Below are 18,370 nucleotides of genomic sequence, written 5' to 3' on the forward strand. Positions count from 1 at the left end.
CATGGCATGTAAAAGAAAGTGTAGATCTCAAAAAAAAAAAAATTTTTTTTTCTGTCCAAAATACAAAGTTGAAGCTGGAAGCTGGTAGATGGGTAATGAGAAGTCATGGTTTCTCTGTCCTGAAAAAGTTAGAATGAATTTTGCTTACCACTCCTCTTCTTCACATTATACTTGGACCTTGATATCAAAACACAAAGTTCAGGAAGGAAAAGTATTTTAAGACCAGTAGCTGAGAAGTGCTTTGCATTATTATTACTTAACTTTTTCTTATTTCAAAGATTTGCAGCTGCGCAATGCAATTCAAGCCTGCTAAGCAAGTAGGTGTAATACACAATCTTTATCAATTCATGGCCACATTCAATTAGAGGAAAGCAAGTGCTTGTGACAAAGGGAAGATGACATGCTGAGAAATGCAGTCTCCTTGAATGTAAGTAAAGGACACAATTTACTACAGGGTAGGAAATGGTCATCTTGCCACAAGCCCTGGCCTTTGGGTTCCAAAGGTCAATGATCCTTTGTGTTTGTTTTAATACACTCCAATGCTTTACTAGAGGCCTGCTAGGTGAAAGTCACAGATGACAACTCAGAACATTTCTGACTGATTGCTTCCAGGCCTTATGAATCAAAGGTTACTTTTCTGGCATAATATCTCCTGAATTATACCAGCTTCCAGAGTCAGCATCATGATAAACTCCAGAGGCCATCTACATGGGCCTTCCTCTCACTACCACAGCATCTAAGCTGCTGAAGCAACCAGGGAGTTTCAAATCCACCTATTTATATTTCTAACCTACAGTCCATTGACTTAGAAGGAAGAGAAGAGTCCACTGGGTCTGCGAACTTGAATTGTTTAAAAAATATATATCTTTATTTCCACTAACTATAAACTGAAATGTAACCTTGCATTCATATGTACATTCATAGTATCAGCAATAACTATGATCTGGCCTCTAGTAGAAATCACATATATTTTCATATCATGCTACCTTGGTTGCTGGTATATTTTAAAAATAATTTATACTCATTATCATTATTAGGTCCTACCCTCTTCCCTAGATCTGAATATTGATGTGCAAATAAAGAACCTCATAGATCAAAATATGTGAATATGCACATGATTATTTCAATATAAGTCACTGTGATTTTATTTTATGCATTTTAAAATATTATTCTGGAAAGACAACCATAGTCTCTGCCAAACTACCAGTGGAATCTGCAATTTTAAAAAGAGCCCAGAACGTTTTGACAATGTCAAATGACTGGTTCGTGGCAGAAGCATGACTAGAAACAAGGCCCCTTGAGTCACATCACACTTCAGGTACTTTTCATTATTCTGTATCATTTCAGCTAACTCTAGTATTTTTAAAAAAGTCAGAGGGTCCCCAAAGAAAGAACATGTTCTGTACACTGTGAGGTGCTGGGTTCTTAAAACCACTGTCTCAAAGCCATTGTCTCAGCCTTTCTTACACTGGGGCTCATTATCATCAGAATATGTAGAACCAGAGGGATCCTCTTGCCTTATCCACAGCAAGTTTACATAATGATATGGTAAGTCTGTCAGAGAATTTAAACATGGAAGAAACAGAAAATCAGCTCACCTATTTTCCATCCAAGAGAGTTATCCTCAACCATCCATAACAATAAATATTATTTAGGATGAAGATTCCACAGTCCTTTCTAGAAAACACATTCAAAATTCTTTTCCACTGGCCTAAAAGAAGTGTGAAAGACAGAATGTATGCATGAAAATAAAAGACTTGAATTAATTTATATACATTAGAATAGCTAAGGAAGGAAGGGAGGGAGGGAGGATGGAAGGTATGAAGGAAGAAAGGAAACAATATGTGCTGGAGAGCATGTGGACAAACAGGAGTCCTTGTACACTATTGGTGGTAACGTACAGCTGCTGTAGAAAACAGTATAGCAGTTCCTCAAAATGTATAAATAGAACCACTACATGACCCTGTATTTCTTCTTCAAAATCTTTACCCAAAAGGGCTGAAAGCAGAATCTTCAAGAGCTATTTGCACACCTGTGTTCACAGCAGTACTATTCTCAGCTTCATGATTCACAAGAGCCAAGAGATGGGACAAACCCAGTTGCCCTCAGGCTGAGAAAACATGGTATATAAATACAATGTAATATGACTCAGCCTTTAAAATAGAAGGAAACTCTGACACATACTATTACATGGATGGAACTTGAGATCAACATACTAAATGAAAAAAGCCAGCCACAAAAAAATGCTCTATGATTCCACTTATATGAGATGACCAACGTAGTCAAATTTGTAGACACAGAAAGCAGAACAGTGGCTGCCAGGAGCTAGCAGAAGGGAATAGGCAGGTGATATATAATAAGTATAGTTTTGGTTTTGCAGGACGCAGAAAGTTCTGGAGATTGGATGCACAAAAATGTGCATGTACTTCACATTGAGATGAACTAGTGATCAAGCAAAAATTAAAAAAAAAAAAAAAAGAGTGCAGAACATGAACAAATTAAGGAGGCATATTCATCTTCTTTTTTCTAGTCTTTCAAATATCAGAAATATAACCAGTCATAATTACCCGACCATCCTGTCTTACCTCACAAGCTTGTGAATTACTCAGAATATCTCAAATGTGTTCAAATAAAGTTATTTGAGTCAGAAGGTCTGTTCCTAATTCTCCTGCATCTTTTCTCAATGAAGGAGATGCATTTGGCGTTGTCTGCTTAACTGGACCCAGGATTCATAGAGAGGTTTCCTCACTTTGATTCTCCAAAAGCCTTGAAATTTGTAAGGTTATGAAGGAATGGGAACATTGGCTTTATGGCTTTTAGAGTTCTTTTCAGCTGATGGCTTGGAAGGACCAAAGTGTGGTCATGTGCTACCATGTAATTGTTGATTAGGTTAAAGCCTACAGATTCTGGTTTGCTAAGAAACAGGAAGGATATTATTTGAAAGCCAGAGCTAGCATAGCTTTTTTTACACGAGGCTCTCTCTCCAGAGTCTGAAGTCATGGCTTTGGGTCTGAACTGAAACTAAATTGTATATGCTAGAACATAAAATTTAGAAGTCATAGATAATAATTCTTTAGAATATTCTAAACCATATAGTTACTGCAATCCTAAATCTCCACAAAATATTTTGAACACTGCTCTTGCTCTATTCATCTTAGAGCCTACAAACTTTACATGTCATCTTAAAGGTGTCATTTGGGTGGCCATATGTATTTCCCAATGATACCTTTGTACCAAAAGGTAGATATGCTATGTATCATTATAATTTATAAGCCTGCCAAATACTAAGTGATGAGGGAGGGGAAAATATCAAACTGGAAAAAAAAGCTACTGTTGCCCAAGGTCACAGCATGGAGGCTCAATCTTATTTCACCCACACAAATCAGATCAATTGAAGATGGAAATGCATTATACATTAGACAAACAGTTTCAAACCTTGATAAAAGCAGACCTTGGAATGTGCATTAACAGCAATTTGCATTTAGTAATGTTTCATATTTGAACATTAAACGTGTTGAGAGGGAAAAGCAAATAAAAAATATCCAATTGCTTTCTTGAAATATTGATGGCAGTTCAGTAAAAGTTCAGAGCAGTAATGAAACTCCAGGAGCTAGCTGTCCCTAAGACAATATCTGTATCTAATACCTCCCCTGTGCTGCCTAAATCCCTGCTTCCCAAGTTCTACATAAGGGATTTTAATTTTTTTAGAAGCATTTAATCCTAAAGTGTATGTAATATTCATTCCAGACTTGAATTTGGCGATGATGTACACTACTGTCACTTTTTTGCTAGAGAAAATATGGAACACCAGACTGCCAACCTAGCAATAATGTACCATGCAATATGAGAATCACAAACTTGGACGGCACCTCAAGTAGACATAAAAGCTACTTGGCACCATGTATTAAGATTCATAAACATGTTCACGTCACTTTGGCCTAGAAATCTCTATTCTGGGAATTTATCCTAAGGAAATAGTCCAAAAGACAGAAAATGCTATATGCATGAATGTACTCACTGTGGGGTGCTTTCAGTCAATAAACCTTTATTAAGTGTCTATTATATGCCAGGCATATTTTGGCATGAAGTCTGTGCCTCAAGACACTCATGATCAGCTGGAAATTCAGATAAGCATCTGTGGAATTACAGCATGTTGGGATAAATGCTAACAGAGGACTGCACAGAAGTATGAGAAATGCTGTAACATGCTGGGAAAGAAGGGCAGAGAGGAAGGGTCAGGAAAACTTTGAAAAACATGGGGTAATGATCTTATCATTTCTCTACAACATATTTTAGGACACAAGTTAATGTTAAAATACTGAGCAAATCTTTTGATCCTTTTGAAAACTTATTCCTCAATACACTTTTTAAAATAATAATAATAAAAAATACCCAGCAAGCATAATTGCCCTCAGTAGCTCTCAGAAGTCCCTTGTCGTCTTCTGTCCTGTGTGTGGGAGAGCACTGATCAATCACAAATCCTCACCCAGCACATTCTACCAGTCTATTCCCATACTTAGTTTTCTACTAGACACCAGGGTGTCCCTAATCAAAGCTGCTAAGGAACTCTGAGTTCACTTTGCTTAAAAAACAAAACAAAATATAGTCACACAAAAAAACCTTATTGCTCCTTGGAGTACTTTTCTTTTCAAATGGCCCAGAGTTGCTTTAGGAACTCCTGCTGTAAAATTTCAGAAGGTTCTTTGCTAAACACAGCGTTTGTAATTTATAATGATTCTTGAGTTTTTTGACAAAGGAGAACATTCCAGTTGTAAGGGTTGCATTTGGGAGCTTTTCAAACAGTATAAATTGGACACACCTAGTAATACATGAGAAATAATCTCCACTAAATAGGGGCATGTTGCAATCTACATAGCATGCTTGTATTTACACGTGGATTAGAGAAAATTCTATTCCTGTAGCATGCATGACATCTAGTTCAAGTCAGGACATGCTACATATCAGGGTGTGGGAGCTATGGAGGTGCCTCTTTCAACATGTTCTGTCCTGGACCGAGGCACAAGGCTTTGGCCATACTCCAGAAGTGGGGGTGGGGCTTTACAAGGGCCACTAGAGAAGGGCATACCTGGGACTTCTTTCTGGAAACAGTGCCTACAGGGAAAGACTGAACCTGTGATAATCAATGGGAAAAAGGTAAAAGTTACATTTATCGCCTGTATTGCTAGGCATTGCCCTAAGTACAAGTAGGCAATTTTTTTTTCACTAAAGGACAAGATTGTAAATATTTTTGGCTTCACAGGCCAGAGTCTCTGCTGCAACTCCTGGATTCTGCCTTTGTAGCACAAGCAGCCACAGATGATCCCATCGTTATTAGAACTACATTCTAATAAAGCTCACATACAAAAACAGATTGCGCCTGGAGGCCAGAGTGTGCCCACCGCTGACCTAGGTACTCCACAGCCCATTTTACTTAAGGCACAAAATAAGTTTTTCTGGACATTTTCCTCACTTAACACTGAAGAAACCAAGTACCCGAGGGGACATGACAAGCTAGGGGTGCATGATTAGGCTGATGCAGAGTCAGTACTCCAGCAAAGATCTGTCCAAATCCAAAGTCTGATGTCTTTCTTTGTATTCAGGAGAAGGACCTCTTAGGTTGAATACAGATGAAGAAGAGGAGTGAAAGAAAAGATGCCAAGTCTAAATCCTTTGCAGTCCATGTTGATCCATCTAGGCCCACTGATCACAAAACAGGGAGGGCATCAAAAATGTTCGTAAACAGGGATACAGGTGACATAGGCTTCCCAAGAGAAGCTTCTGGAATACTGAATACTAAACTCTTTCATCCATAGGAGAGAGGAACCAAATTCTGTGTCATAATATGTCAGATTATGGCAAAGCTAAAATGCGATTGGATTCCTGGAATTTCAACACTCTCTAAGAGGATTTTATTAAGTAACCCCACTGATATTCACATCTCAATCATTCATTTGTTGCATGCACAGATGGTGAGCTACATAAGTGTGTTAAAAACGGATGTGGCACTTTTTCTTTAGGAGCTTAGAACTGTGAGGCAAGGCATGGGTACTATAAGCAAATAATCACCCACTGTTCTGAATCAACTGCCACTCGAGCAAGGAAAGAGCAAGGAAGAGAAGCACAGTTCAGCAAGAGAGAAGAGGCAGTGACCTGAGTATACTGCTGGAAGAACCTTAATCTAGGTTCTCAGCCCTTCTACTCTACCCCTTGAAACACTAAAGATACTATTTTCACCATGGTCATCCTAATTTGAATTCTGAAGACAAAGCTTCAAGTCCACCTCTGTTGCTTACCAGCTTGAAACTTCAAACTTCAGTACCTAAACATTAATTTTCTTATCTTACATTGTGGGGTTGACTAGATGTTTCTGAGAGTCCCGCACCCACACTCATTTTTGGTGGTCCTAACAATTGAAACCAGTGGTTACTTTACCACTAACCTACATCCCCAGTCATTTTCATTTTTCATTTTGAGATAGGGTCTTGCTACATTTCCTAGGCTGGCCTTGAACTCGGATCCTCTTGCCTCAGCTTTTTGAGTAGCTGGAATATAGGCCCAAGCTGATAGTCCTCTTTTTTTGGAGGCGGGGTACCAAGGAGATTGAATACAGAGGCACTGAACACTGAGCCACATCCCCAGAACTTTTTATTTCTTATTTTGAAACAGGATCTCACTTAGTTGCTGAGGGGCCTTGCTAAATTGATGGCTCTTAACTCATGATCCTCCTGCCTCAGCCTCAGGAGCCAGCTGGGATTTACAGGCATGTGCTACCATGCCCAGCTCATTTTTTAACACATGACTCAACATATCCAACATTCAAAAAAAGTACTACCCTGTGTTATGATTTGGATATGAGGTATCCTCTAAAAGCTTCTGTGTTAATGCAGGAGGTGAAAATATTATAATCTTATATCTAATATAAAAATATTATAATCTTATAATCTAATATAAAAATATTAGATTATAAGAGCTATAACCTAACCAATAGATTAATCCACTTAATTGATTAATAATTCAAATGTAGTAACTGGTAACTGTAGATGAGTTGGGTATGGTTGGAAGAAGTCTTATATCCCTAGCTCCTCCTTCCTTCCCTCCCTCCCCTCCTCCCACCCTATTCTCTGCTTCCTAGTGCCTTTCCTCTGGCCATAATACACCATCTCATCTTGGGTCTAGAGCAATGGAGTTGGCTGACTGTGAACTGAACCTCTGAAACCATGAGCCCCAAATCAAACTATTCCTTCTTTAAGTTGTTCTTGTCAGGCATTTTGATTACAACAATGAAAAATTGACTAATAAACCTTGGGTGATCTTATATGTCCTTATATTTTAATCCACGATATAGGGTTAGTGTATAAAAAAGTTTCCATGATTAAAAGAAAAAAAAAAGCAGAAAGTATCACAGAGTTGTACAATTTATTTCTGAAAATTAAACAATGATTTTTCCCAAAGGACAAAGGGGAAAGGAAGATGTGGAACAGATGGATTCATTGTTCCCCTATGGAGAAAAAAATGTCTGCACCTTGCAAAAATATATTAATTGGCCTGCCATCTGGCAAGATTGCTCACATACATAAGGGATAAAGTTTAGATCTTGAGGTTTAACATTTAAGCCTGTGGGGAGATGGTAATTGGAATCTAAGTTAGCATTAGTATTTTTTAAAGGAGCATTTCAAGAGAGATATAAATACAGGGAAATAACAGTACCTAAAATGTGAGACCTTCCAGTGACATCACTAGTATTCATGCCCACCCCCAGCCCACTACCCTGGCAGCACATCGGGGCAGGTGGCCTTGGACACTCCCACAACAGGTAGGACAGAGCCTGAGCAGGGTGCCTTCTAAGCAAATCCCAAGTATGTCCCCATGACTTTGCCATCGTCCTGTCTATTCTTTCTCCTACATTATAGAGGTTTTTCAAAATTTCTAGTTCTAATATGTATAGTTAAGACTTTTTTAAAAGAATCTCATGGGGGTAGGGGACAGAGCATAAAGCCCAAGGTAGAAAAAACCAGGAGTTTTATGGAGTGTGTATACATATATGCAAACATTCACACACACACACACAAATATATATTTTTTTATGATTTTATTTTCAGAAATTTTTATTTTGAACATGTGCTGGTTTAAAATTTATCTTTAAGGTTATGTAAGTTTCACTGGAATGAAAATATGATAAAATAGTTGGAAAACTTAATTATTTTACAATTAAATAAGGAAGCTTAAATTGACCTTTTGTAAAATGAATATCTTTCTCAGTCTTCCCTTACATAAATTCCAAGAGTCCTTTTGGATCTCCCTACCTACTTTCCAATAATAATAAGCCATATCTTAAAAAATATGTCTTACACACACACACATACACACACACACACACGTCTTACACACACACGTCACACACACACACACACACATATCATAGGTAAATATTTCTACCTCATGGCTCTGCTTCCTTCCCCAATTAACAACCCCAAATTATTTTTAACCATTTCCTTTCAGTCAAATTTGTTTATCTAGTTTCTAACAACTTCTTCATTCATGTAGCATCAAAGGGGCTATTATGTACTAATAATGAATCATACAATATAGTTTATGCTTTTCTTTCAAATATCTTTTTCTGATGTATTTTCTTGGAATTTCACTTGACATTCCGAACCATGTAATCAAACTATGTGCTAATTATTCCTTTAGAAAAATGATGTTTAAAGAAGTTGACATAATGAACTACGACACCCAGAATGGAATCCTGGAATAGAAAAAAAGATACTAGGGAAAAAAAACTGAAATTTTAGTAAAAGAATTTAAGTGACAAATTGTGGAGGCAAAACAAAACATTTTAATCTCATGTTAGCATTTTAAAACTATTAAAATATGTAAAACTTTTAAGGCAATAGAAATATCTTATACTTTCCTTGTGATATTAGCTACATGTATTTGTTAAAACTCAGTGAAATATGCATTTAATAAGGGTTTTTTTTTTTTTTTTTTTTTTTTTTTTTTTTTTGGTATGTAAACTGTACCTCAATAAACCCAACTTAAAAACAAAACAAACACACTTAGTCACTTGGCCTTTCTTTTTCTACATTACATAAATACAAGTGGTCAATCCCATGCCAGTAATAATCTAAAGTCTGAAAAATACCTCCTCTAACTTTTAAAAAAGTGACTGAAAAGAAGACTTCTTTCAATCAGTACTTAGAAGGGATCAACTATTCCTGAAAAACAGCTCACAGAGTTCATATGTTGTACCACTGGAAGCAAAGAGATAGCCAGTGAAGGGTATGTTTTCCTCTCCTGTTGTTCAGAGAATTCTGGACACAATATTTATAAGAGTTTACTCTCATACAATTGTTTATGCATTACAAAGCAGTTGCTTCTTTGTTCTCTAAATACAATGATTTCCCCAAAGGAAAGATATATTTAAGTATCACCAAGCCATCCTTCATAAGAATAGTTAACTTACCATATTCAAGAGGAAGTATTATATTTTCAAAAGAAAAGAAGCCTAGAAGTAATTCATCACTAAAATCTCCCAAAAGACCTTTTATAGTATTTCACTGGCTAACAGGTAATAGGGATTTTGTCCTTTCTATGAAACAAACTAAAAGCACTACCACAAGATCAATAGAGGTTCTGAGACATGTGCATAACATACATTTTGTGAATACACAGGATTTTATAATACATAGAGGAAAATCTCAGAAAAATAAGTCTTGGTGCAGGGGGTATTACTCATTCAAAATGTCTGTAAAATAGCAGCTGCTCAGAGCTACACCCTAAGTAAAGCTTCAATTTAAAAGTTCAAGCCCACTCAAACACCATCATAAACTGTGATGCTTTAAGATGAGGAAATTACAGGAGATTACATCCACAATTTCCATTAATGAGAAAGAGAAGCAGCAGGTGGCAGTTTTAAAACGAAATAAAATCTACTTCTATTTTTCACTCTTCCCTCAGAAGGCAAAGTGGAATTTCTATGGAAAAGATAAAAATTATCAGGCTTATATTCTGCTAGTATCTTATTGCTAAGAGGCATATGTTCTATAAAATGAAGATATGACAATCATCATACTTTATGAATACTATTTTTGATAATTAGAATATTATTGAATCTCTGATTCCATTGGGAACACAATAGTAATGCTGTATTAGAATTTGCCAATTTCTACTGGTTAGATTTGGGGATAGTTAAATAATTATTCTGCATCTCAATTTTTTTTATTTGTATAATAAACATAATAATAATATAACCTTCACAAAGTCATCCTGTGGATTCAGTGAGACAATATATAAAAAATTTCCACTAGATATTCTCCCTGTCACTACTCATTGGCTGATGTTGGTGGATCTTCCACTGATTATCATTTTACTATAATTATGTGTCTACATTGCTTTCTAATCCCACTAGGTCGAGCTACTCGAAGGAAACCATCATCCCATAAACTGTTTTTGTCTCCTTGATGGTAATCCTAACCCTGGTCATGTAAAAGGCACATCAATGCATAGCTAGGACACAGAGAAAAAAAAATGAGGCAATGTGACAAATCCCCATACCCCGTCCACCCAAGTCAAACTTGGTGAAACTAGGTTATTAGGTTATCAGGTTTCAGAGGGTGATTCAGGCGCATCTGCTGCAAGCTCTCAAGGCAGTAAAAGGGTCACAAAGAGATGTGTGACTCATAAATCAGCCCCTCTAAGTATTTTTAACTGTAATTAACTTCCCATGTTTCAGAGCTTACTCCTCCAGCTCTTAGTTTCCCTGTCTTTTGGCCCCGTTTTATAATCACTCGACTTCTCTTTAGTGCTTTGAAGGCAGCCAAAGGAAAAGAATGGAAAGAGAGCTGTGCAGCCCCCAGGACAAGTGCAACACTCTCCAGTCTAACCCCTAAGATATTTTAAGAAACTCTGTCTATGACCAGAAGACAAAAACATACCAAAGGAGAGCAAAAGCAAAAACAAAACCACTTTAGCTTAACAGACCTTAATATAGAGTTTAAGATATATACACACCTGGGACTTCCCGACAAAATCCATAAATGTTGGGCCATGAATACCCTCCAACCATGTTAGTTTCTCTATTAAATAGATTTGAAATCAAACCTGTTAAGTGGCTGAAGGAACAGCTACAAGCCACTGCCTGCTGGATACACCTACTAGAATGGAAGGTTTGAAAAGCGAAGGCTGTTTCTCCAGCTCCCGGCTGGGCATGTCAGTTACATGGGAACTAAAGAACTGGCTTAAAACAGGACTATAATCTTTCTGGAACAATAGGTCATGACGAGCTTCCTTAATGCCAAAGTAAGTGTTTAGAGGTGATTTCTGCTAACTGAAAGAAGGTGTAAAGGGCATATATATTTACTCTGGCTTGAATACAATGCTTCTGAATATGTAACTCTGTGCCAAGAGTCAAAGCCCTTTTCCCTCATGGATTTTCACTCTGGGACCCATTCCATGGAATATTTGCATGGCCTTGGAATGGCACCAGAAAGTTGTATCATAGTAATATGTAATCAGTTCAATATCGGTGCCTCTTAACGTCCAAATCACTTAAGTCTGACGTGAGAAGATCTACTAATTTTAAGGTTAAATCTCAAAAGGTAAGATTTGTTCTTGTTTAAAGGGCTTCCTATAAGAAGTCATCAAATGACCAGTGACTATCACAATATCAAAGTAACATGAAGGCTACCTGCCAGGAGGACATCTTGGCAACAGCTATGCTGGTAAAATGGCATCAAAATCACCAATATCTAAGAAATGAGCTGAAGAGAACAGGTCTCTAATCTTGAGCATGAAGTCCAATGTTAAGAATATCTCAATTTAAAAATCCTTGATTTCTAAAGCTAACTTACCAGAACTTGACAGGAAAGAAGACATCTATGAGAAAGAATACTACATGCAAATTTTAAAGTTACACAGTTTAAAAAAAAAACAACACTTTTATTCTTTCTGATCTCCATGGTCCAAATATCTAAGACATACATGCAGGAAATAATGACTGTAAGCACAGACACTTATTGCACAGAATCCATAACAACAACTATTACCCAAAGCCCCCTGAACTACCTACATTCAAGCCATCCCACCACTGCCCACTATGGCCAGTTGAGATCAAAGAGGAGAAATCCATCTACCTAGGGATCTACCAGGTGTAGAAAATGTCAATCCACAATCACTCATTCAATTTGCCAAGGCGGGTGATGTGCCTGCCAGTTCTTCTGCCACCTGTCTGCACTGTGGAGCATAGGGTGATTTTACAATGAGCCTGTTTTGGAGTTAGTATATTATATGTGTTCATCTGGATGCACACTGAGACAAAGAATTCCATTAATCCTCACATGGAAAAATAAAATTTGTTCAACATAGATTCAAAATCTATTTGGACAATTCTTTGATCTTTCTATCAAAAAAATGTTGAGATTAGCCAAGTGAAAGTCATAGTTTAACAGGAATTTTATCTCAAGTTCCAAGATCAACAGGCCATCTAACTCAGACTTAAGAAATAACATTACATAATAGCCACTTATTGGCTATTGTTTTATAGTAACAAAGGATTCATTTACCGTATTTCCTAGAGAGCTTTATTCAGCTCCAGTTTTTCCCACAACAAAAGTACTTTTCCCCCTTCACCCCTCCACACATCTGTAAAGTAAAATATTTAATAATTATAATTTATAATTTAAAGATCTCTCTCACATTGCATTTTAAAAGACATGAATGAGAAGGAGGCTTAAGTGGTTTTCAGGTAAGCTACAGGCTCAGTGATTTCCTTCAGATTTAATAGCAACAAAATTCAACAGTGGTTAGGTAGTATTCTAATACTCTAGGTAGTATTCTAATACTCAGTCAAGTCTGAGACATAAACATACACTAAAATATTTAAAAATTAGTAACAATAAAAAGCACAGCAAATACATTTTATACCAATACTCCTATGGTAAAGAGAGTATTGGTGAAGCTATTGCTTTCTTCCCTCTATGGGACCAAGACCTTCGGAAAACTCAGTAAATTTCACAATGTGATCTGTTAAATCCCCATTCCTTCCACCCAGCTGATTCACTCCAGCTTAATATATTACTTCCCGAAGATACTTGCAATTTGAACTTCCACATCAGGTAAGAAAGTTTCCAGGGACGTGGGATACTGGTTCTTACCTTTGAAGAGTTAAAACCTTATACAATAACTTCAGAATATAAATGGCAGTTGGCCTACTACGTCAAGATCTGCACTTTGCCTGTAGTTTTGCCTGCAACTGCAGTTGCTAAGAGACCCTAAACTCTAACAGAATCAGAGTCACTGATAAATGGAAGACCACAAAGTCAGCAGAATGTAGAAATTCCCAGGGTTCTATAATAAAGCAAGCAATGCTTAAGAAAATAAGAGCTAAACATAATGACTGCCTATTCTTCTTACCAACTATTTCACTGTCAAGTCCTGTTCAACGCCTAAAGTCTATGCTAGTGTCTTTTTAAGACTAAATAATGTGATGGTTCAGTTTGATATCAGTATAATCACCTTCTCTAATAAGCATGTACAGTAGCCATTCGTGTGGCTTAAAGTCCCACACACCCTCTGATTATATTAACAAGGTTAGGTCAACATTATCAGAATTGACAACCAAGTTCATGAATGGAATTTTCCTCATTTCCAGGCAGATAGAGGGAAAGAAAATGTAAGTAGCAGAACTACAAGTATTAACAATCGTGTGAACATTTATTTAGACATTTAATTACAAACGTGCTATGTATTACAAAAACTAAATCTGCCACTAAATAGCCAAGACTTCTACAGATAGAGAGTAACTGCTTTTAATGGATGGTTATATGCACATCCTGAGTCTACTTTCATCCAGGTAGCCCCAGGACCATTTTAATATCTTGGCTCTACTTTTAACTTTCAAAGGGATTACTCAGTTACTATGATGTCATTCTCAAATGACTAGGTTACTCAGTGAAGGCAGTTCAGATTAAAATAGCTTTGTGCATGTTCACTCACACTAGAAATGGGTGTGTATAGAGACGGGTGGGGCTGAGGGCCTCTAATCTTAACCTCCCCCAAGAACCCAGCTCATTCCATTTCAAGGAGAAAGCTCCAGAATTATTCAGAATTATCCTATCCCAGGATTTTTCCTCTGTGGGCCATCTCCACATATGGCTTTAAATAACTTCTTGACCCTAATATCTGTCAGCTCTTAGTCTAGAAAGCTAATGGTTTCTATCTTGAAGCTTATGATTGCCTCTTTTGAAGAAGTTATTTAGGCTTCTGGTAATAGAATATATTTGTAAAGAAAAGAAAGCAAAGTCGTAAAAGAATAAAAGGTCCTACCCCTCACTATGGACTCATCAGTACACTACCCTGCCTCCAAAGTTAAGGCAAACACATGCATACACTGTTCAGAGTGCTGTTCAATTCCAGCAAGGAACAGCCTACATCTCTGCATGCATGAGATGGCTGATTTCTTTCCCCTTTCCCTTTTTTTTTTTTTTTTTAAATTTTTAATTTTGGGACTAGGGATTGAACTCAGAGTTACCTTATCACTGAGCAACATCCATAGCACCCAGCGCCCCCCCACCTTTTTAATTTTGAAAAATTTAAAATAATTTAAATTAAAAAATTTAAGAAAAGTTTCCCAGGTTGGGCTTCATCTTTCAATCCTCCTGCTCAGTGTCCCTAGTCACTGGGATTACCATGCCACCCTGCCTGGCTAATGATTTATTTTTGGTGAACTTTGTTTGAAATCCACTTTCTGCATTTCCATACACCTCTGTGTCCACCTTATTCCACTTTTCTCATTTCTTTCCTCCCTTCCTCTATGTGTCCCTTTTCTATTCCCTCACAAAAGATCTGCATATTCCAGGGGTAAAACAAACTAACTGCAAGCTCCTATTGTGAACTTCAAATTAGAGGCCAAAAGCAACATTTTGGAAATGTGCACATTCCTACTGTGTCCTTTGTTCCTGGTGAGCTTTAATAAGGAACATGGAGGCTATTAGAAAGCTCCCTGTCACAAGGTGGAATGGCCAGTCTCTCAGCAGAAATCACTCAGTGAGGAAGTGGCTGCTTGGGTCCTAGAGGTTTCAGCTTTCACCTCCTCCCTGGGAATATCTGTGACATTTGCCACGTTGGAGCTAACCAGAGATGAGAGAAGTATGGGAGGGCGAGCCCTGCAGGGATATGCAGAATACAGTCCAGAGTGCAAAGAAAGGATGAAAAGAAGCAGTTACAAAACAGGCCTGGGCAAAGCATGGAGTGGGAAGAAATGGGCTCAGAGATTCAGGGAGAGGCTAAGCCCTCAGGTCAGGCAGGAAGAGAAGGAGCAACAAGTGGGACCAGGTCTCAGCCACCTGGAGAAAAGGCTGCAGGGGAAAAGCTGAGTCCCCAGGATCAAAAGGAGACCCGGGAGTGGTGACTGGGAGCTGGGGAGGCTCCAAGTTAGGGCTTTAAAACCTGAGAAACTCCAAGTGAAAACCTGTAGAAAGAGGAGACTCATAGGCTGTGGAAAGAACTGGAGCTGCCAGAGAGGAGGTGAAAAGGAAACTGTCATTGCCAATTTGGGCAATGAAGCAGATGATCAAGTGAGCAACTGTGAGTAAGGGGATATGATTCAGGGATGAGGGCTGTAGGGCCAGCCATGAATGAGCAGAGGGTAGGACATCATGATGTGTGGCTAGTGGATTTAGCTACCCACAGAGAGTGGGCACTACCCGCCAGTCTCCAGTCCTCCATTTCACACCTGTTTCCTGGCTTGTGACACACCCACCCCAGCGCAACATTTTAGGGCAACTATTCCTGCCAAAGTCATCAATGACCTCCCAAGAGCCAGAGACAACATACACGTTTACTTTAACTATGAACCATTGGACCATTCTCCTCCTTGATCCTTGCTAAAACACTCTTTTGGCACCCTTGTTTCTTAGGAGATTCTCCCCCTCTCACCATAACTCTTATCCTATACCTGGCTGCATCTCTACCAATCCCTTAAACAAGGTCCTTTTACCTCTCCCAGATAAAGCTAATTCGTTTCTCTGATAATTTGAATGATGATTCCCATGCCTGTCCTTTCTGGGCCTAAGTGCCCAGTCCCTATATATTTAACCAAACACCTAGAGGAGTTTTCTTTCTTTCCTACCCTGGAGCCTTTGATAATCCCAGATAGCTCCTTTCAGATTCTTCCCATAGACCACTCTTTCTCATCTTTTAGGTCTCCTCTTAAATATTAGCCTTTGGAAACACATTCCCTGACCACATTATCTAAAGAATCCCTCACCCCATGCCCAGTTACTCTCTCTTCTCAGCTTAGATACTTGTTTATTGGTGAGGTGCAAGCACTCTGTCCTGTCCACCACTGCTCCACTTGACCAGCATGGGTTGGATGAAAGCATAAATACCCTATGGCATCCAGCACACAACAGATGACACTCAACAAGTGTGGATATAACTGTATTTAGGGAGATAAAAGGGGTGTTCGCAAGTACAGGTCCTTATGTCTTCTCCCCAACTCTTATATGAACAGGTGGTTCCTCCATTTCCCTGGTTCCCCAAGTCAAAAACCCCAGGACTATCAAGGAATTTTTCATTGTCCCTCAGTGCCAATAGCTCATTGAATTCTATCAATTTTAACCTCTTTAATCTCTCTCAAAGACACTATATTCTTTATTCAGACCTGCAAAATCTTTCAGCTAGGAAACTCTAATGACTTACTGATTGGTGTCTAGGTCTCATCCTCACTCCTAGGCTGAACTACCCAGTACCACCAGTCTTCTCCATCCCACACAGGAAGAAGAACAAGCTTCCTCAGTTCTCCTCCCCAGTCTCATCCCCATATTGTAATAATAGTGATAATGGTAACAGCTAAGTCTTATTCAGAGTTTTTATGTGCCAGTCAGCACATTAAGCAATTTATACATATGAATGCATTTTAATCTTTACAATAATCCTAAGTAATTAACTTATCCCGATTTCACAGATGAGCAACTGAAGTCCAAAGAACCTAACTAGAGTCAAAATTTGAAAGCAGGCGAACTGGCTTCCATCTACCCTGCTAGCCATGATGCTGGACTACCTCTTCATGCTTCCTGCTCCACCAATACTGAGTTATGTTCTTCTGCTCTAGCAATATCCAGCTATGTACAGTTCCTTGCACTCTGTGTTGCTAAGGCCACCAAACCACTATTTCTTCTGCCCCTTGGGAAGGTCCTGTCTAGTCAGATGAATACCTAATCTATCCTTCAAAACTTCCTGAAGTATTGCTTTTTCTATGTGATGCCTTTTTTGGCTCCCTGAGTGGCTTCAGCACAAGCCACTCCTAGGGCTTATATGTACCTTGTAAATACTTGCCATTACCATGGTTTGCAATTCAGTTTTGGGTCACAGTGCCCAGGTACATAAAGGTGCTTAATTATTGTAAATTTGACTGGGCTTGGGTACAAAGGGTGACTATAAATTCACCAACATCCAGAGTGCCAAAGAAGGAAAGAAGTCTATTCTCTATCCTTCTCATAAATTCATGAGCAAAACAAAGAGAAAAACTCACCAAACACTACAGACGAAGGCAAGATAAATTGTGTATAAAAATTCAGTACATTCTGACAACTAGAGCAGTTAGTTTAAGATCCCTAAATGTACCTGCTGTTCATAGCAACTGCTGAGTAATGCAAATTCAGCAAAACCAAACCAAAACAAAAAACATTCTTTTGTCCCTTGGTTCTCAGAATTTGGAGTTCTTATGAAAATGCATTCAAAAATTTGCTCAGCCTGACCAACTATGTCACAAACTGCTCATTGGCATGGATAAGGGTTTTACTGATAGAGGTGTCATCCAAGTTTGTAGGTCACCATTTTGACCAAATGAAAACATGACAGATTTCTGAACATTAAGAGTAAAAATTAAGCACCTTCTAGGTTCTCAAGACAGTACTTCAACAAAATGAAAGTCTCATCTTGAAACTTAGTAGCAACATTAAGAAATCCATGTTACCTGTACTAGGATCCAAAGGAAATATAACTGAAACACAAGCTTGATCTCATCCCCTCATTCCTAATCAAATGTCAAAAGATGTTATAAGCAAAGACAGTAATGGGGACTCAGACCAATTAACTCCCATTGCTGTGAAGGGGGGCACAGTATCCACAGATCTACAAAGTTTAAAATTTTTAAAGATGTGAATTTTACTTCCATCTTAAAAAAAAAAAAAAAGGGTGAAAGTGTATCCTCAAAGTAACAGGTGAATGGCTGTTTTGAAATGGCCTTGATTAAACTAGGGAAGGGGAGAGAAGGGCAAAGGCAGTCACAGAAAGAAACCATTTCCAGTGGAATATCCCAGATTTACAGCAAAGCAGCAGACATAAGTCCACGTGCATCTGGACAGCCCAA

General features: G+C 38.2%; 1 protein-coding gene across 9 annotated transcripts in view; it reads right to left on the bottom strand.

Moving 5' to 3' along the window:
• Positions 1 to 18,370, bottom strand: part of Mast4 (microtubule associated serine/threonine kinase family member 4) — a 558,123-nt gene that overhangs the window by 139,432 nt on the left and 400,321 nt on the right. Inside the window, exon 1 of one of the 9 annotated variants that reach the window (XM_071612545.1) lies at positions 11,011 to 11,207. The exons of the other annotated variants lie outside the window; for them this stretch is intronic. Within the exon in view, the coding sequence (XP_071468646.1) occupies positions 11,011 to 11,048 (38 nt within the window). The 5' untranslated portion in view covers positions 11,049 to 11,207. Of the gene's footprint in view, positions 1 to 11,010; positions 11,208 to 18,370 lie in introns of those variants that run through there. 9 annotated transcript variants of the gene reach the window in all.

Source organism: Marmota flaviventris, chromosome 5 (genome assembly GCF_047511675.1).
Source record: "Marmota flaviventris isolate mMarFla1 chromosome 5, mMarFla1.hap1, whole genome shotgun sequence".
Lineage (NCBI taxonomy): Eukaryota > Metazoa > Chordata > Mammalia > Rodentia > Sciuridae > Marmota > Marmota flaviventris.